The sequence below is a fragment of the Berghia stephanieae genome, chromosome 1 (genome assembly GCF_034508935.2).
Source record: "Berghia stephanieae isolate SIO BIC M18660-M18661 chromosome 1, UCSD_Bste_1.3, whole genome shotgun sequence".
In the NCBI taxonomy this organism is placed as follows: domain Eukaryota; kingdom Metazoa; phylum Mollusca; class Gastropoda; order Nudibranchia; family Aeolidiidae; genus Berghia; species Berghia stephanieae.
Genome location: NC_088360.1, coordinates 134837690 through 134859835, shown reverse-complemented (window position 1 = coordinate 134859835; position 22146 = coordinate 134837690). Strand labels below are relative to the sequence as shown.

The window sequence follows — 22146 nt, the reverse complement described above, 5'->3', positions numbered from 1 at the left end:
CNTCCTTTAATGCATTTTAGCTCGTCTCGTTTATTCCTATATGAGAGACCACTAAAGGGGTTTTATCATGAATTTTTAGCAACAGATTCATTCTTTCGTAAATCAGGTTTGAGGCGGTGGGACACAAATCATCACATATTGACATTAGACACACAGACACGCAGACACACAGAACCACAGACACACACACACACACACACACACACACACACACACACATATATATATATATATATATATATATATATATATATATATATATATATATATATATATGTATTAATACCGGATAGGGAGACTTTTGGTACCCCTATTAGTTCATTTTACAGTACTTTACCAATAGGGAGACCAAAATCCGGTCCCCCTATTGATTTGACCTCTAGCACATTCACTTTTCTATTTTTAGTTTAAGGTTGTCAACCCAACCGTCAAGGATATATAATTGTAAATCATAGTATTCTTGGAATAATACATGGAAGGTAAGCGGCTTCGTTCGCGAGGTCGCAAAGTTGATGCCAGTGGGCGGAGCTTAGCCGCCATATTGAGAAGACCAGGAAACGATTGTTTATCATAGAAACTATAGACTTGAGTGATGGAAATCATCTTGTGTTGCCGATTAAAACACTCACTTTCTAAGGGAATTTAGTCATTGTGATGTTGTAAAATACCTTGCAAAGGCAATATTAATTAAATTATTTTCTTCGTTCAATTCTGAAGCCAAAGCACTATCACTACGCACGGTTCGATTTCCTTTGCTTGTTGGTTATGACATGAATAAGGAAAAAGGGAGGAGTATGAGTAAACACTTGTAAAATATCAAGCAACCGCACAGAAAGTAATGGAAGTGCAAGCTCGAATTAAAGATATCGAAAAATAAAAAGTGGATCCGGTCGGAATCGAACCTGCGTGTCACGAGACGGCATATTTCGCTTGGCCAAGAAGAGAGAACAGCAAGTAGATCATTCGGTCATCCGCTACCAATCTTACTGGTCGCAGTGGCTCAGTTGGTTAGAACGTTGGCTTCGTAACCAGAAGGTCTGGGGTTCGGTTCCCGGCCGCGTCATGCTCGTCAAAAGCAGAAAACCCCACATGAACCCAACCACAACCGAGCTATTTCGGTCAAGGACAAGGGCAGAAAGCAGACGTTACAAAAGATAAGGGGGTAAAAGTAGAAGAAAGCATACATCTCCTGCAAGAATGCAGGAGGCCCTCCCAACCACCCACCACTTTTAGCTGACTCTTACAGCACAAAGTTTCGGGGTAGGAATCACATTAAAAATCAGGCCACCACTACACGACCACAATTCTTAATCCTTTCACAGCTAGATTAGATTTCACGTCAAATACGAGTCGATCCTGTACAGTTTTCATCACAGATTAGTCTAAAGCGCGCTCGAGTCGCATCACATGGACTATCTCTTTTTGTTTGTTTGTTGCTTTAGGTCTCTTCCAACACAATTGAGGTTATATGAGAGACCGCTGAAACAAAAAAACAAGCAATCTAACAAAAATAGTACAAATGTCAATCAAAATCATAACCTAAAGATATCATAAGCTAAATTATAAATAACCAAGAACAAACAGGCAGAGGATTTACAGGAAAAAAAATATCCCCTGTCAAAAATACAATCACAAACCAAAGAAGCAGGATAGGCTAGTAAAGAGAAGAAGAAACGACATCACTATCGGATCGTACACCCATGCGAACATCATAGGTATATGATTCAAGGGTGATATGGACTATCTCTATGTGAAACTGCATAAGTCAGTCATGTATAGACAAAAGTACGTTTGGTTTTGATTCAACTCAAACCTAGCCATGAAAGGGTTAATGGTGACAACTTAAAATGTGGACGTACCACTGCAGCTATAGCAGTAGTAGAGTAAGCTACCCAATTGCTGCTGGGTGGACAGGGGGAACCGGATAAAAATTCTGGCTGCAAAGGGACTCGAACCCGAGACCTTTGGCGTGACAGTCCAATGCTCTACCAATTGAACTAACGGGACCCCCGCTACTAGAGCTATGAATTACCATAATTCATCAAAAATTAAGTCACAAAATGCTATTTACATTTATATTTATTTGTGTAAAGTGACAAAAAAAAAAAGACATTATTACACAAAATATCATGGTCACACAAAAAGGTTCATTGTTTGATCATAATTCAATAAGATTTCAAAATAAAACAAAAATCCCAGCAATTTCATTACTAGTTCATCATTAATAGTTATTACAGAAGTCTGTTATGGCGAGACTGGATTTTACGTCATTCATCATTCAATCCTCTACAGTTCAGAAATTAGCCCCTGTGATGCGACTCGAGCCCTCCGAGTGGTCGAGGTGAAAGCTGTAGCGGATGGAATGATGTTTGACGTGAAATTCAGCCTAGCCAGGAAAGGGTTATACTTATACACAAACATATTTGCCTCTTTAAAAAAATCACACAAGTTAATAATGACATTGTTACTGCCCTGTAAATAAAATAAATTTAAGAACTTGACGGCTTTTACACATTAGCTTCTTTTTCAATTGTTCAGTGTACAGTTTACCAGCATAGAAATACCTGACCTGAATATATTTCTCAGCTATTGCTTTTAGTAGAAGAATCAAATGATTCTCAATCCCCTCATGATCAAACATATGGGAATGAAATAATGTAGAAAAAACGGGTTTATTGACGAAAGACTTCATGATGCTTTGCAAAAGCTTATGGCAATCATATCGATTGAAATGAAAATGATCTTGACCTACAGTTGCAACATATTTTCTGAAATGCTTTTCAGAAATTAAACAGACATCAATAACACCCTTAGAAGGAATTTGCAACCCTCCTTTGTTCTTAAGAGCAATCAAAGAATGTATGTCAGATAGCTCATTTTCAACTAATGCATTTGAACACTGTTCACAAAGAATTCTTTGTTTCAATTTAAATGCAACAAATCCAGCAATGTAGACGACAATTTTATTTGAACAAGTGGACAACTGATCATAGTTTACATCAAAATCAAATGAACTACTGCTACTGATATCACTACTTTCACACACCTCTTCAGACAAGACTCGGTTTGTTGATAAAGATGCATTGATTCGAATCCCAGAAGGTACATCACGGCTTAAATTCTCTCGGCTGGAAACACTTAGAATGGGTACGGATTCCAGAGGCAAACAGTTCCCTCTTTTCACTTCTTCAATTTCATTGTGCGTGAGGAGTTGCTTGTATGCTTTTGAGAACTGTCTAGCTGTTGGATTGTTATTGCAGCCTCCCATACTTCTTACCTTACCAAAAAAAAGTTCAATGTGATCTTGACTAAACTTGTAGGTCAATAAAAATTTCATACATGAATCTTCAGACATTACCAAACGTCTGTAAATGGAAATAACACTATCAATACAAACAAGAAAACCAAGAAAGCCAGTCTTTCTTCTACTGGAAACAAGAGACATACCATTAACAGATAATGTCATGGACAAAATATAATTTTTAACTTCTGAGAGAAAATTTTCAGTTGCTTCAAAATTACATTTACTCAATGGGGATTTCCATCCAAATGCCTTCATATTTCTAGAATTAAGGATATCAAACAAACAATTAAACATTTTCAAAAACTTAATAGTTGCCTCACATCCTTCAAAACCAGGGATATTTTCTTTAAGACAAAATTCAAGAGAAGAAGAAACTGAATCACTAAGAGTTTGAGCAGCTAATTTTACATTCATTTTTTTCTTAAACCATTGCACATGACTTGCTTGTAATTTATTACCCAGGTGCAATCCTTCTCTTTCTTGTAACTCATGTAATAGTTCAATATAGTCCCATTTGATCTACAATTACACCAAGAGACTTCAACATAGACATATTTGATGGACAACCGTCATGTGTGATTGACACTATCTCAACACCTACTTCATGCAGTTTTTTAATACATGAATTCAATAAATTTTTTCTTTCCACCCCATTCAAACCATCTAATAAAAAATACCCAACAGGCAATTTCCAACTGCTATTTAAGCATACAATCATAAAAGTTAGAGCTTCCTTTGCTACGGGAAGATTATCATCATCAATTCCTGTACCAACATCCACATAGCCATGATACTTGCTGCCATCCCATTCCACATGTTGCCTAATAGACATTTCATCCATGACAAGATTACATAGAAAAGGTTTTGCAACCTTTGACAGTTGTACAATATTGGAAAGAAAAGTAAAAGCTGATTTAGTAAAACCAGGTGACCCATCCACAGTTTTATACCACTTAGAAATAGTTTTTGGATGAGGAAGACAAGTATCAAAAGCTTTTCTTACATATCGATAAGCTTTAGGGGAGTAAAAATGCAATGTCATAGCAAAACTTCTAATTTCTGGAGAATACTTAACAGGTACAGACATATTTTCCTTCTTCGCTAATTTCCGTTTCAATAAATCACCAACCCCACCCCCACATCTTTCTAAAATATCTACACTAGAGTCACTAATCATCTTTTTGTTTCTAAGCTCCATTACTATACTTTTTAAGTCTGCATTTTTAAAAATTAAACGTCTTTTCGACTGCTGAAGCATTTTAATTTTCTTTCTGCATGATTCTAATTTATGACTTTTATCTTCTAGAGCTCTTTTAAAATTTTGTTTGGTTGGTGTATCAACACTCGTAGAAGTAGAAGGGATAGCAAGATCATTTGGCAATGGAGCATTACAGTTGTCTGAATTAGAAATGGAAGGGGGAGGCTCTCTTTGAGCTGGCGGTTTTCTAGCTTTGTCCCCCGAATTTTGATAGTAAGAAGGAAAAGACAAAAAGATAGTAGGTACTGCACCTTCTCTCAATCGAACAATATTGACAGAAGTTCTGTCAATGCATTTCTCCTCAAAGTGGACAGAACAGACAACAGTATATTTGGAGGGAATAAAATTTTCCCTTCTTATGGAATTTATCCACAGCTTTCTCCGCTCTTCATCCTTGGGGAATCTGAAATAAAACAAAACAACAACACATTGTTGTCACTAATGTCTTAAAATAGCATTACAACATTATTGGTCACCTGGTAACATTCTTACTGTGACTGAGTGAGAAACATGGGTGTGCTATTCTGTGTGGTAGCAAACCATTTGTTCGAATAGCACTGTTGTTGATACAACCAAGTGTTAACCTTTCATAGCTAGTCTGGACTTCACGTAAAATATCATTCGATCCTCTACAACTTTCACTGAGATATGAGTCCTGTGATTCGCCTCAAGCACTAGAGGCACATCACAGGGACAAATCTCTACGTCAAAACTGCAAAAGACAGTCATACATCGACAAAAGTAGGTTAGATTTCCGTTCGGTTGAAATGTAACCTAGCTGTGAAGGGGTTAAAACAAGGCTATTTTATTTAATGCACACATAAGGTTGGGAAATGACTTTTGCATATCAACAAGACCTTGTTGCTTAGCAAGTAATGTAATCCTTTAGACGTATGATCATAAATGTTTTAGTTAGCAATAAAAGAAAAGTACTCACTTGTGAAAGGTGATTCCTGTACCCTTCTCCCTCTCAGAGCGATTGGTGCAGCCAAATGCGCAACAAGCAGGCATCTTTGGTTATTCCTGTAGAACACAATGAATAATTAATATGGTTCAAAAATATTTTCCAAGAATGAGTGATAGGTCAGTGTGATGAAAATGTACAACGAATTCTTTTAGACAGAAGATGAAATAAACGTTAGATAGTAAAATCCAACCAATCTTAAGCCTTTTACGGTTAGGTTGGATTTCAACCGAACCGAAATCTAACCTACATTTGTTGATAAATGACTGACTTTTGCAGTTTTCACGTAGAGATTAGTCCCCCATTTTGAAATTTGATGCACACATAGACAGCAAATGAGTTGGTACTTTTCATCTCAACAAGACCTTCTTGTAGTCTTGTAGCTGAGCAAGTAATCCTTTGGACGTATGATCACAACAGTTAGCAAAAAAAAGAAAAGTACTCACTGATGGACGGTGATTCCTGTAACACTATCCTTATCACTGCGATTAGTACAGCCATATCATCTTTGGTTAGTCCTTTCGAAGTGACTTTTCTCACCCCCCGGATGCTAGTCTTCATAATAGTACACCCCCCGGATGCTAGTCTTCATAATAGTAGTCCACAATTGTTGTATGTTTAATCCAAAGGTTGTAATGCAGTAATTTGTTAAGTTTCTTGTCACAAGTTGCACAATTAAAAAAAAAATCAATCAAATCCAAATCACAAAAAGCCGGCGACGTTTTTTTCGGGAATCCAATCGGCCGGGAGGGGGGGGGGGGGGTGAGAATACAGGCAGCCTAGTCCTTTAATTCCTGTAGAACAAAATATTTTCCAAGAATGAGTGATAGGTCAGTGTGATGAAAATGTACAACGAATTCTTTTCGAGAGGAGATGAAACATTACTATTAATGTTAGATAGTAAAATCCAACCAATCCTAATCGTCCAGCTTCAGCTAGAGCCAAACCAAGGCCAAGGGTGACGAAACAGTCTCTGGTCATCGAGAGTCAAAGGCTTTCCGTCAGTAAAATAATGTCGATCTAAGACTAATAATAAATATCGCCTTTACCATATACATCCGATAACTAAAACAAATGAAAAAACGATTAGACTAGAATCTATACTTGTTTTAAGAAAATCAAAGTGGCTGAAAACTGAAAGTGAAAGTGAACGTGCCATGCCATAGCCACATCACATTCACAGGGAGAGATATCTGAATTCGACTCAACTTAGCTATCAAATAGTTTTATTTCATCTTTAAACATGATTTAACTGATAAAACGTATTTGCAAACATAATTATGAAACAAATTTAAGGTTGATACTTACTTGGAAGGAAAAACATCCACTGATCATCTTGATTCGGATGTCCACCGATGAGTGAATCACCGTAACTACGGCCGTAACGCAGGAATGTTTTGGTATTCCCAATATGGCGGAAGCGGCCAACGGTTGGCTTCAGTATTATGACGTCATCTTCCTTCCATCTATTTTTATTCCAAGATTAGCCACTCCCACGCCTCGTTCTGAAAAAAGTCCGCGAAATTAAAGGGGAGGCAAGAGAAAATCAGCTGATCGTTAAAATAGTAACAGAAAAGTGGAGGTGCTCGGCAATGAATGCAAGAAAGACATTTAAAACGCCGTAAAAATGTTTAAAAATCACTTAATGTTATAATTACCATCCATAACAACCTGTCAAATTCACATATGTAAGATGTCAAGCCAAAATTAATAATAAAATAATAAAGAACACGATTGACCGGTGGTCCGTTGACTACACATGCATACGAGTACCAGAAATATTTTGTAAACAATGTAACACAATATAATGTGTAAGTTTCAAAGCAAATGCAACCACAAATAACATCAAAGAACAATGTGGGACTACTGTTTTAATTTCATAAAACCAAACGTATATTTTCTGCCCCCGATATTGAACGTGTAGTTAGTATGTATCGTACAAACAACATTCGTTTAGACAGGTAGTCGGGATTCTAGCGCCAGTTTTATTTGGGCAACCATGATTGGGATTTCACTCAATGCACTTATTATTATTATATTATTATTATTATTATTATTATTATTATTATTATTATTATATTATTTTATTATTATTATTATTATTATTATTATTATTATTATTATTATTATTAATATTATTATTATTATATTATCAATAATAATAATAATAATAATAATAATAATAATAATAATAATAATAATAATAATAATAATAATAATAATAATAATAATAATAATAATAATAATAATAATAATAAGCAGTTGAAAGGATATAGTCTTTGGTGTATAAGTGCATATGTACAATATTTCTTATAATAAATGCTTCAAAACAAAACAAAACTAAAAAAAATAAATAAAGAATAAATGAATAAAAATATCTATTTGGGCATTTACTTACATTAATAGTCTTGAAAATCACAATCACAATCCATGAAAATTAAATATCCCAAAATCCGAAGAAGACATGAATTTAATCCAAAATCCAACACAGGAATGTATTTTAATAGGAGACAGATATCCTATTAAAACCATAGCATTACTTGCAAACAACAATACCCCAGTCTGTGTTTAACGGGCTTGTGGCCGTCACATTGTAAATTGTGGCCGCATTAGGGTAATCTGTGTCCTAAAGACTGACATACTGACATACAATCAATGAGAACTATAAAGAATCCATTCTAGAATTCAACTACAAACTGAAAAGCATGATAAATATCACTCTCTCAAATAATTTCCTTTGCTCAGGTTCACTCACACTCTCCTTTATTGCAAAACATTGATAAGTGAGATAAAGTTTGTATTTCAATTATAAACTTAATCACATAACCTAAATGATGGAGAATAAAAACAGCTAATTATAAAAATAATTCACAGATCAAATTATCTATTTGAACTCCGCATATTTAGCTTAATTACTCATTGACCATATATTTTTTTAAATGGCATTGTTTCATTTAAACAAGACCATGACGCTTATGCCTGGACAGGGTATTCACAAATTCTGCTTTTGTGTTCCACTTTTCGAATCGAATATATCTCTATCTTATCCGTTTATTTGCAAATTTTCTGCACTTTATAAATAAGACCATAACGCTTATGTCTGGACCGGTTGTTCGCAAATTCTGCCTTTGTGTTCCACTGTTCGATTAGAATTAATCTCTATTTTTTCCGTTTATTTGCAAAGTTTCTGCACTTTATAAATAAGACCATAGCGCTTATGTCTGGACCGGGCATTCGCAAATTCTGCTTTTGTGTTCCACTTTTCGAATCGAATTAATATCTAGTCTATCCGTTTATTTGCAAAGTTTCTGCATTTTATTAATAAGACCATAACGCTTATGTCTGGACCGGGCATTCGCAAATTCTGCTTTTGTGTTCCACTTTTCGAATCGAATTAATCTCTATTTTATCCGTTTATTTGCAAAGTTTCTAGATTTTATAAATAAGACCATAACGCTTATGTCTGGACCGGTTGTTCGCAGATTCTGCCTTTGTGTTCCACTGTTCGATTAGAATTAATCTGTTTTTTCCGTTTATTTGCAAAGTTTCTGCACTTTATAAATAAGACCATAGCGCTTATGTCTGGACCGGGCATTCGCAAATTCTGCTTTTGTGTTCCACTTTTCGAATCGAATTAATCTCTATTTTATCCGTCTATTTGCAAAGATTCTGTACTTTATAAATAGGACTATGACGCTTATGTCTGGACTGGGTATTCGCAAATTTTCCTTTTGTGTTCCACTTTTCGAATCGAAATAACATCTAGTCTATCCGTTTATTTGCAAAGTTTCTGCACTTTATAAATAAGACCATAACGCTTATGTCTGGACCGGGCATTCGCAGATTCTGCTTTTGTGTTCCACTTTTCGAATCGAATGAATCTCTATCTTATCCGTCTATTTGCAAAGATTCTGTACTTTATAAATAGGACTATGACGCTTATGTCTGGACTGGGTATTCGCAAATTTTCCTTTTGTGTTCCACTTTTCGAATCGAAATAACATCTAGTCTATCCGTTTATTTGCAAAGTTTCTGCACTTTATAAATAAGACCATAACGCTTATGTCTGGACCGGGCATTCGCAGATTCTGCTTTTGTGTTCCACTTTTCGAATCGAATGAATCTCTATCTTATCCGTTTATTTGCAAAGTTTCTGCACTTTATAAATAAGACCATAGCGCTTATGTCTGGACCGGGCATTCGCAAATTCTGATTTTGTGTTCCACTTTTCGAATCGAATTAATCTCTATTTTATCCGTCTATTTGCAAAGATTCTGTACTTTATAAATAGGACTATGACGCTTATGTCTGGACTGGGTATTCGCAAATTTTCCTTTTGTGTTCCACTTTTCGAATCGAAATAACATCTAGTCTATCCGTTTATTTGCAAAGTTTCTGCACTTTATAAATAAGACCATAGCGCTTATGTCTGGACCGGGCATTCGCAAATTCTGCTTTTGTGTTCCACTTTTCGAATCGAATGAATCTCTATCTTATCCGTTTATTTGCAAAGTTTCTGCATTTTATAAATAAGACCATAACGCTTATGTCTGGACCGGGCATTCGCAAATTCTGCTTTTGTGTTCCACTTTTCGAATCGAATTCATCTCTATCTTATCCGTTTATTTGCAAAGTTTCTGCACTTTATAAATAAGACCATAACGCTTATGTCTGGACCGGGCATTCGCAAATTCTGCTTTTGTGTTTCACTTTTCGAATCGAATGAATCTCTATCTTGTCCGTTTATTTTCAAAGTTTCTAGATTTTATAAATAAGACCATAACACTTATGTCTGGACCGGGCATTCGCAATTCTGCTTTTGTGTTCCACTTTTCGAATCGAATTAATCTCTATTTTATCCGTTTATTTGCAAAGATTCTGCACTTTATAAATAAGACCATGACGCTTATGTCTGGACCGGGTATTCGCAAATTCTCCTTTTGTGTTTCACTTTTCGAATCGAATTAATATCTAGTCTATCGGTTTATTTGCAAAGTTTCTGCATTTTATAAATAATAATAATTGTTCAAAATTTTACCTTACACCCGATATTACAAGTACAAGTGAGCCAGGTGAAGAAGATTGTCAAACAGTGTGACAGATGAAATAGAAGAAGAGGAGAGGGAGAGAGAGAGAGAGAGAGGAGAGAGAGAGAGAGAGAGAGAGAGAGAGAGAGAGAGAGTGAGAGAGAGAGAGGGCAAGAGAGAGAGAGAGAGGGTAAGAGAGAGAGAGAGATATTCGTTTTTTGTTCAAAATCTCTCTCTCTCTCTCTATCTCTCATTGCACAAGGTTGTGCTATTTACTACTATTTATCAAGAACAGCCAAGCTGGCAACCCAGTCTCTGTATAAACTAAGCAAGATGGCAACAGGGACCTCGCTCCTTATCCAATGCCGAAGCTTTAGTTTGAGTCAAACGGTTTTGTTAAAAAAACCCACCCAAAATAAGTTCGTGTCGTAAGTGATGGAAGTTGAAGTCGGCTTAGTATAAAATCGTTTTTATGGTCTGTTTGGATTACCCTTTTTAAATAGAAAAAGTGAATATATCATAAACTTGAAGAATAGGCAAGCTAAATGAAATTTAAATTGACTGATTAAATGAGTACGCGAGGCTGAGTTGCGAACGACTACTGTGTTCCGACATTCCGATCCCAGTGTCATTCATGTTCACCGTACCGTGTTACTGTCTACACACTACACTGCATTGTTAGTGACTGGTCATGTCTTTTTTGTTTGTATGTTTTACGCAAGCTTAATAAAAATTAAATTGACTGATTAAATGAATACGTGAGGCAGAGTTGCGAACGACTCATGGGTTCCGACATTCCGATCCCAGTGTCAGTCATGTTCACCGTACTGTGTTACTGTCTACACACTACACGGCATTGTTAGTGACTGGTCATGCCTGTTTTGTTTGTATGTTTCTTTTAATATGGGTCAATTTACAAAGAATAATAATAGAAATGTTCAAAACAAAAACTAGATTCACTATTACGTGCCTGTAATGAAGTGCTTTCCACAAACCGTGAGCGAGAATGATGGTGGAGGTAATGGCAACCATGTGGGTTTGTTATTGTTTCCTACCTCCGTCAACCCGCGCATCCGGTTGCGCACCCACGCTGATTCTGACCAATAGTATTGAAGTTATTTGTTAAACACCACAGTAAGAAGAGTTATGCCTAAATTTTCACGTTGGTCAATAAGGTGACCGCCTGAAAAAAGTACAATAGGGGTACCAGTGTTTTCATCGATATATTTCAATAGTGAGGCAATATATCTTTCCGAAATTTTCTCTAAAATTCTAGAGCATTATATGGATTTTTATAGTAATGAAAACCTAATATAAAATTGTGTGAAAGTTGATGAACTGAGGAATGAACAAGATATACGAATTATAATCTATTTTTAGAAACAGATTTATCGAATCTTGGTCCGGATTCTTATCTTGGTGACAAGAGACAAGCAAACATAGTAACTCTTTTTTCGTGAAACGTATGTTTAGTCAATTTCGCGCATAAAGAGGCACTCGGCACTCACTCACTCTGCAAGTCAGTAGTAGGTGGTTATCAGTTATCAGCTCTGCCTTTAGTTCTTAGTCAAACGCTTCATCAAACCCATTATTGAGTAGCATGTTGATGCCTGATGCCAGTTGAAGCCATCTCGACGTCGTTAAATGGAGCATCTTCTGTCATAGCAGTAGAATCGTCAGATGCCGCATTTAAATCCTCCATTCCAGGCGTTGCTGTTGCCATATCGATCTTCGAAATGATTTGGTCTAGACGTCAAGTTGACCCGTTCTATGTCTGAAGAGATTTTAAAGTGCAATACCTAACATTATATCTTGATCTACAAAAGTCTTTTTAAATGAACCGCTGTGTTTCTATATTTTTCAAGAACCAAGGATTATCTGATAACTACTGACTTGCAAAGAGAGTGGCCGACGGACGTCCTCTCTATAGCCGCAAGTATTTTTTCGTCACTTGCTGAGTTCCAAACTAGACGTCTATGGCATCGTGGGGTAAATTGATGCTGGAGGCATCATTGAAGAGACACCGAGATAATTTAAATGGTAAGTTATTGGCCATTCTTATTACATCACAGTTGATTTAAGATTTTCAATAGGGTAGACCTCACACTAGGTACTTTGGTAAAAAATTCAAATTGGATTGAGCTCAATGAAACCTATATCATTTTAAAGTGCTTTTCAACATGATTCTAATGATACCAAAATTGTGAAAATCAGATAAGCAGAAAAAAAGTTGTGTTAGTTTAAAGGCTGACAAATGGTCTTCTATTTGCCTTTGTTATTTACTGACGGACTTTGTGACCTGAAAATTGTTGCATTTCCGGTAGTAACCGCCATTTGGATTTCAAAACTGGTCTAAAATGACCGCTAAGATTTGAGTAAGGATTTTACTGGAACGAATTTCATGGATGCGGTATACAACTTTGCCCTGAATTTAATTTTCTAAAAAAGTTAAGATGTTAAATAAACGTGCCAGCATGAAATTTTGATTTACCAAGTTCTAATCTTTTAATTATCCAAAGCTAAATTATACCCTATTTTATCCATAATCAAAAGTTATACTAAATTGTCATTGATTTTAAAAATAAACTACACCAAACGATAGAGTAATTTCTCCTGAAGAAAATAAGACATAAATCATTAAAATCCATCCATAAACAAAAATCTATGGAACTTTTTCTGAGACCCATCACTCAAAAGTCCAAAAAATCGGGTCACAGCCACTAGGCCATTTATCGGCTCCCTGCTGGAGGGCCAAATGGACGTTTACCAAAGTACCTAATCACACACACACCGATTGATGATTGTCACTTGTCAGTCAGTCTTTTGGAAGTGGAGTCAGATAATTCGGGAACTTCTGTAGACTGTAGATTAACACTAGTGAGTAAGATCTGTCGTTTACTACTACTACTACTACTACCACTACTACTTTTAGTTTTAGCGCTATCCAACTCAACACTTCTCGTGTTTATTTTATTTTGGCAAAACTAGAATGGATTTTTGAAAAGAATATAAAATAATTTAAACTTAAACCTGTCTTTGCATCTTGCTTTATGCATACAGTATGCCATATCACAGCCATCACAAAATCATAGTTTAATGTTGAGAATATGCTATTTCTTTTGTAACTTCAGATCAGAGAGATTTGAGCTTTAAAAATCCTGAAAAATGTCTTGCTGTCAATCCAGACAACCCTTTTGATGTGATCTATGATGTTAATGGTAAGAATGTAATTTGATGAGGAAATGAATAACATTTAGGTACATATAGTTTGCTTTTTTTTTTTTTTTTTGAGTCATGATGTGTAATACTATTACAGTCCACTCCGGATAATTGCAACTCGTTTAATCGCAACTTTCGGTTAATCACAATATTTCCTAAGCAGTGGAAATAATTCTATATAAAAGTCACTGGTTAATTGCAACAAACTTCGGTTTTTTAAAAAGTGGTAAATTCAAGAAATCAAACAGTATATCATGATTAAATTTCATCGTGGATGAAATCGTGACAGGTTGAAGAATCGAGAGTGAGCAGGATTTAATGCTACAGTAGTGTGTCACCACTCTGTTAGAGTCGAAAGAGGGCGGGGCTCTGCAGTATGGGTTTGTGACGTCATCGGTGGCCATTAAATAGAAGAGGGGTGGGGCTGGTCATAATCTTGACAACAGGTTATAAATGACAGTTATAGAGACTGAGCGATATCCTTTGTTTTAGGATTAACAACTGTGCATTGTGACCAATGAGTTTGGTGAGAGCTTATTGTCTCTCATTAAGGCTAATCTCTTTAACTCTGACAAATGTTGAATTGTTGAGAAAAAAGATTGAAACTTCTTCCAATCTGAATAAGATATCGGCTTGCTTCATAGCTGCTTTTGGTTGACAAATCTACACTGGGCTGCCATATGGTTTTTGTTTCAATCAAATTGCTCTGTATGTGGTGGACTAAGAATATTATTTACTGGTTTGAGTTGACAATAAATGTGTAAAATGTTGAAATAGTGGACAGGAAACTGAATTTCGGTTAATCCCAACATTTTCGATGATCCCAAGGTATTGCGATTATCCTAAGTGGACTGTACCTGAATCTTGAACGAAAAACTATCATATGGATATGATTATAGACAGATTGGTTTCTGGAATTATATTTCCGTCCTCCCTTGCCAACTCTGACGTTCTTGAAATTTAAAAGAAAATAGCCAGAAGGTTTCGGACTTAATTTTCTTTTTTTTTCCAAAGGACAATAGTCATAAGGTAAATAATTTAAAAAAAAATCCTTTTACAGCACAAGATGGCATGATTTTTTGTTTAAGAGTTTATAGAAAAACTTGCACATGATAGTCTTCAGCTTTTTTTTGTTGTTTTTATTTTCTATATAGACTCCAACTCAGAGCCTGAAAGTGATGCAGAACAAAGTTCCATATCACATGATTCATTTGTGGTAAGTATGTACATTAAAATAAAATCATAACATTTGTATAGCGTTTATCCACAGTTGGCACCATGCTCAAAATGCTTCACATCACCATATTTTGTGGTGGACAAAACACATTTGCCACAAAAGATGAGACCTGCAGTCTGTTAGGCGCAATACAATATTTCAGGACAAGGACAACACTGTTTACACCAGTGAGATCTCCTAGTTTTTTGTTGTTAAAAATTTTTCTTTGCAGTGGACTTCGCCAACAATAACACTATTTTAAACCTTCCTCGTTATATTTTGAAGTGATATTCATTGATGAGCCATTCACATTTGAAGTCGTTTGTTTTTTATTTGACAAAATGTGAAAATGATGCGTTTCCAGGAAAAATTAAAATAGCTTCTGTTGGGATTATACTTTTGATCTCGCATTTTGTCCAAATTCTCTTGCATCGTAATGTTTATCAACTTTTTTTGTTAACTATATTGCAGTTGCAAGGTTAGGAAGTTCATATTGTTGCAATGACAACCGTTTATATGTCCAGAATCGTAATGATATAAAAAATTGTTTTGTAGTTGTTGGTCCTGGTGTAGGATTTAAAGAGTTGGTTAAAAACGGTTTACTGAAACCCTGGTTGGTGTATCTATATTTATCCAAGCACAGTTGAACATATTAAATACTTAGACAATATGTCTGCCTTTCTCAACTCTTTTTTATTATACTTGCATTATTAACCAGCTAATTGTTTAGTTGGATTATTAAACAATGGCTCTTCATGTTTATTGTCAACATGAATAAATTGATTGATCTGTCATCTTTTCCACAAAATATACAGGGTCCCGATTTTGTTGCTGACTCCGAGTCTGATTCCTCTACGTACTCTGTGAGGTACCCAATGCTGAGTACATCATTGTCTCTGGAACCTAGTGCTCATTCCCCAACTCAGTCAGAGCCTCATCCACAACTATCACAGACTGAACCTCGTTGCCAGTCTGGGACCCAGGTTCAACCCGAATGCTATACACTTGCAAACCAACGTGTTACGTGCAATGGTGAGTCATTTTTTTGTCATTCTTCTCCTTTGATATTTGTGGGATCAATTTTAATTTACCCATTCCTTTTAAAAGAAAACTTCCACCCCCTCCATGGTGCTGCATTTGTGTTATTGCATTTTTTTCTGTTTTGGCAGTGCTGCGTCGCAAAATACGCTACCATTTACATAACAAGCACAAATCCAAATTTGATAGGGTGGACATCTTAGAATCTGAAACCCCAATGTGTGAGTGATATCAGTGAAACCAGCCATAAAAATGTTCATGTTTATTTTATTGGGGGTTTTTTTGTCTGTAATAGACTTAAATTGCTTGTATTGTAAGTGTTAAAATGTTTTTTTTGTTACAACCCATCTATATATTAAAACTTTTTTTTTGTATTTCTATGATGCTTAAGGCTTTTTTTCACAGACCAGCTGGAAACTTAACGAGAATCAGAGTAGATAACATTTTTATTAATCTTGCAACCTAAACAGTATATGATGATTGGGAGCATTTAAAGAAAAGCACATTTTCTTTTTAATTTGTCGGTACTAAATTATACTTTGATAATGTCTGCTGTGCTACAAACCCTTTTGACTTCCAGGTTCAATATTTTTCTTTATTCTAAAATTCTTGGGTTTCCTTTCAATGACAACTGAGATCATTAAAATTCAGCTCACAACATGATGTGTAGATTTGATGAAAACATATGTTCGAGTTGAGAAGCAGTGTTCACGAACTTGCTGATCGTTTTTACTAGCATTTATTTTCCTAACTTACCTGTGTCAATTAACAAAGGCAAGACTCAAATATTTTCTATCTGAACAGTGTGTTTGTTATTGAAATATTTCCGGCATATACATGTCATATTTATTCCCACAAAATATAAATCAGGATTAAGTTGTCTGGGCATCAGCATCGTTCAGGCAGTTGGGGGGAAGTCTTTAAGGAATTAATGAAGCCGATGCTCAACCGGTCTGGAGGACGTTGGATTAATGTCGGCTGTTTGTTCTGCCAGCCGGTGATGTTTTCTCACTCCCTCAATGACAAAGAAAGTCATTGTTATGACTATGAACTATAGTCTATTATTACTTTTGTTACTATATTAATTGTTACTTATTGCCGCTACTGTTATTATTATTATTATTATTATTATTATTATTATTATTATTATTATTATTATTATTATTATTATTATTATTATTATTATTATTATTATTATTATTATTATTATTATGATATTGCCTTCATTGCATTCTATTACTATTATTGATATAATTAATTTCTGATTGTTGTAAATAATTTATGTGAATTGAATTTTGTCGATTGGCCAAGGGCCTACAATAAACTTAAATGAAATGTTAGTCTTTGGATAGGACTTGGGTCTATTCTTGATTGCTTTTCCGCCTGGGTCGAGTGAAGCATTTGGAGTAAATTTTGTTGCTCAACGTAAAAAACATGACGCTTACCATTCCGCTGATACTGATACCTCCAAGGGGTGGTTGGGGAAAAACCTAAAATTCTTTTGACATTCTGTCTGATTTTTTGCTGAAACAACAAAGGACAATCTATGTATTCAATGAGACTTCAATGTGTTACTATTCCGATTTATGTTCATATTTTGATTATAATGAAGAGGGAACCCTGAACCCAGTGAAGTGGGTGGATTGATCTATTTATTTCTATTTCAAAACAAAAATATGGCGTCTTTTCACTGGATTTGTTATGTGGCAGAGGTCTCCACAAATCTAACATACCTCTTCCAAAGGAATAGATGGTAGAAAAGTATATAACAAGAAGGAATTATGACAGTTACTTGTCCAGGCCTTAAATATTTGGAATGCTATTCCTCTCTATCGCTGTCATGTAGCTGATGTGCATACGATCTGTCTATTGATTTATTTTCATAGTTCATAGCATGATGTGCTTTATTTTCTTCTTTTTTTTCCAGAGAAATACAAAAAGCCAAGGAGACCCTGTCCATACTGTGGACAGTTGCAAACAAAACTCTCAAGGCATTTGATGAGGAAACACAAAGATGAGACAGAAGTTACAGAGGCCATGAAACAGCCTGTAAAGGAAAGGGATAGAACAATGGAGAATCTCAAGAAAAAGGGCATTTTTTATTCAAACACTAGAAACAATTCAATAGTTATGCGTGAAAGAGCACAAGGGTCACATGAAGTTGTTATGTGTGCTGGCTGTAAGGGGTTTTACTCTGGACGAAGGGTTTATGAACACAAAAAGAAATGTAGTACTGAGCATGCTCTGTGTACTGGGGTTGTAAAATTTTATCCCGTGGCTCCCAATGCAAGTAAAGAAATAAAGGAAAATATTCTTGACAAATTTCGGAATGATGAAGTGGGAAATTTGTGTCGATCAGACAAAGCTATAGTATTGTTAGGAACAAAATTGTGGAGTAAAAGTTCAAAGAAGGAGAGAAAAGTTATAATGAGTGATTTGCGCATCTTAGGAAATTTGATTTTAAAAACTAGGAAGAGAACAAATCAACCTTCTTTCTCTGGAGAGGACGTGGTGAAGCGTTGTAACTTTAATGAAATATCGCAAACCATTTCTGAAATGACTTTGAAAGAGGATGGGACATTGAAAGCAGGCTTGAAGCTTTCAATTGGATTTATATTGAAAAAGTTAATTAATTTCTTAAAAGGGGAATATATAATGCAAAACAAAATGGAAGAATCCGCAGAGATAGATTTGTTCAAAGCTGTCCTGGATTATAATTGGGATAGTATTTTTTTTACAGCCAGAGTTCAATGTGAAGCAAAGAAAACAAATTTGAGAAAACCCAAAGAGATGCCATTAGAGAATGATATAAAGAAGCTACGGCAATTTATTACTGAAGAGATGGTCCGTATTTGTGAGGATGATTATTAATTATTTGATTCACATATGTTTGTTAGGCTTCGCAATGTCATCGTAGCTAGGCTTACAATGTTTAATGCGAGGAGAGGCGGAGAACCCGCAAGGATGTTATTAAAAGACTGGAATGATGCAGATTCAGGTGTATGGGTTGATCCCCAGCTTGTACAACATGTCACTGATCCTCTGGAAAAAGCGTTACTTGAGAAGTATAAGCTGGCCTATCAGTCTGGAAAGGGAAGCAAGATGTTGGTCCCTGTGTTGATACCCAATAACACAATTCAGCCTTTAAGGAAACTTGCACAGGAGCGTAAAGCTGTTGATATTTCAGACAACCCATTTCTTTTTCCAAATACAGGAATATCCAAAGATCATGTAAGTGGTTACATTGCCATCAAATATGTCACTTCCTTAGTAAAGGATTTAGAGAAACCCCAGTTGTTAATAGCTGATAAATTCAGGCACCGAGCTTCGACATTATTTGCCTTACTTGATGTCCCACAACACGAGAGAGATGTCTTCTATCGACATATGGGACACAGTGAATCAATCAATCAAAACATTTATCAGTGTCCACTTGCAATACGAGAAATAACAGAAGTTGGTCATTTTTTGGGTCAAATTGATAACTCAGCATCGGTCACTGGGGAAGGAAATTGTAACATTGAAACAAATGACTCTGTAGTGAATAGAGACTCAAATGCAAATTTTGGAACATCCATAGTAACAGCTGCAAATCAAGAAGAAATATTTGATGGTGAAGCAGGAGTGCCAAATCAGCTTACGTGTTCTTCAAAACAAACTGAACCCAAGAGGAATTCAAGCAAAAATCGGAGATACATGTCATGGTCAGATGAGGATAGAGATAGAGTCAAGTCATATTTTTAAAACTTTGTCAAAGACGTTTCAGCACATGGTTCAAGGGGATCATTACCTAGAAAGTCTGAAATTATTCTGTTCTTAAAACACCACAGGGTATTTTCACAAAAAGGAATCCCTGAAGGTACACTAATTAGTTTGGTGAAGACAAAGATTTTTAATGAAAGAAATAAATATAGAAGGGAAAGAGCGTTTCAATCGGTGTAATGACAATCATGAATTTGATTTGTATTACATTCATTGTATTGTATAGTGTTATTGACATATTTTGGGGGTTTACAAAAACGTTTTATCTTTATATAGTACAATCTGTTCATCATTGCAATATCCTTTTTTATATTATATGAACATTCATTTGCTCAGCTTGAGAGACAAATGCTTTGTAGAACCATAGCTGCCAACCGTTCTGTTAAAAACGGATTTGTTCCGTATTTGACTTCCTGAGTCCGTAAGTGCTTATTTTTAGTTCAAAATCCGTATTTTGTAATTTTTGACTAATTTGTGGTAAAAAAGCCATGTGAGCCTAATGAATTATTATTATTGATCCATTATTATTACTATTACTACTACTACTATTGTTGTTATTATTATTATCATTATTATTGGTGTCCAGTGAGAGCATAATCTCCATTTGTGTAGCTCTTTAATTTGAATTATGCCTCTATCATAAATGATTTTCAACAATTAAAAAAGTTCCATTCGTTTATATGACGCCTGTATTTTACTCAAACCTTTCATAATGTATTGGAGACTTGCATAGGATATGGATGTTAGCCTCGATATACTTTGAATATTCTAAGACAGTATTGATACTTTCACTATTTGTTACAAATATTATTTTAATTAAGAATAAAATTAAATCCACCTTTTTGATTGGAAGGTATTCAATAAGAAAATCAATTGCTTATATTGATTAAAGATGACAATGATTATTTCCCCTTTATTAATTTATGAAATATATAAATTTAATCCCTTTAAAAACATCTTCATCTGATTTTAATTTTTTTTTTCAAGCAAGCTTTTGTAACGGTTTAGGTTCAAGAAAAATAAGTATACTCCATTTTTAGGTATGTTTATCTTGTCAAAGTAAAGAAGTAGGAATTCTCTAATATTTAGAGGTGCATTTTACTATAACTACTATTATAGTATACTACTTAAAGACCATTATGTTGCATGAAAGAAAACATATATGCAATCGTCTACTTTTTATCTGAACTCACCTAATTTTTACCCCAAAACGCCCTCTCAAGTGATGTACCAGGTTGGTAGTTATGCATTTCTAACCATCTTAAGTTATTTCATTTATTTTACAATTGTGCTTCTTGTGTATTGGTCCTTATCAAAGTTGAGGCAGTTGAATTCTTTCTTTATATTGTCCGTTCTGAATTTTGATCTCATTGTGGAAAGCTCCCATAGCGGGCAGGGAGGTACACACTGTGTCTTCTATCCCCTTATATCTGTTTTCCAACATGCTTTCAGTCTTTGTCTTGGAATGAGATTACTTGTTTTTTTCCTGGCCCTCGCCGGAGTCCTAGCTGGGAGGGAAGCAGTCAAATGCATATTTATTGTTTTGGGAGATGATATTTTTTTCCTTGTAAATCATCTCTCTGTTATGTATTATTACTATATTTGTTATTTTTTAATGTATAATGTAAGCATTTGAGTGTGTTCCTCTTTGTTGGATTTTGTTCTTGTGTCCGGATAAGACTTATAGGTGATCTCAAACTAAGTACATTGGTGATACGCTCTTGGAATCTACATCTGATCCCTATTTGTTCCCAGTTCCCCTATGTCTTACTTTCTCTTGGATGCTTCAACTGTAATTCTAGAACTTTTTACTATCCAATTTTCTTCCTTTTTACTGGCGCTGATATAACCTAAATGTGTTGCAAGCGCCGTAAAACCCTTAAAAACAAAACAACAATCATTGTGGAAAGTGTCATTTTAACGATTCAAATATGCTGGTACTAAACCCGATAATTGAGCAACATTTGGACTAGCCTCTGTCATCTCAAACTTGTTAGTGTTAGTAATAGTAATTAAAAAGGCTGACTTTTATATGTTGCGATTCGATGAAGGGGGGGGGGGGGGGGGGCTTCGGCACACATCGCCCCTCATCCCGGGCCAAATGAGCGTTCCTTATTTTATTTTTGAAAAGTTGGCAGCTATGTAGAACTATCTGAAAGAATCAGATATGGCAGAATAAAAAGTCTTTCTACTAACCCTAACTTAATTGGCCAATGTAGCTTTATGTTCAGCATTTTCTAGATACCTAATGTAAAATTTCACTATTCTTTTTATGATAATTTTAAGAGTTGCAATCTTTAGAGGTGACTGTCAAGAAATGACACCTCTGTGCATTTAATTTCATTCTTTCTTTATCCC

The 22146-nt window shown here is 35.2% G+C and overlaps 2 protein-coding genes across 2 annotated transcripts in view; one reads left to right on the top strand and one right to left on the bottom strand.

Annotated features, from left to right (window-relative positions):
• Positions 1-1331, top strand: part of LOC144962968 (uncharacterized) — a 16722-nt gene extending 15391 nt beyond the window's left edge. Inside the window, exon 8 of the mRNA XM_078896456.1 lies at positions 1323-1331. Within this exon, the coding sequence (XP_078752582.1) occupies positions 1323-1331 (9 nt within the window). The remainder of the gene's footprint in view (positions 1-1322) is intronic.
• LOC144963266 (TATA box-binding protein-associated factor RNA polymerase I subunit A-like) overlaps positions 1-22146 on the bottom strand; it is a 105553-nt gene that overhangs the window by 37044 nt on the left and 46363 nt on the right. The gene's annotated exons all lie outside the window — the stretch shown is intronic.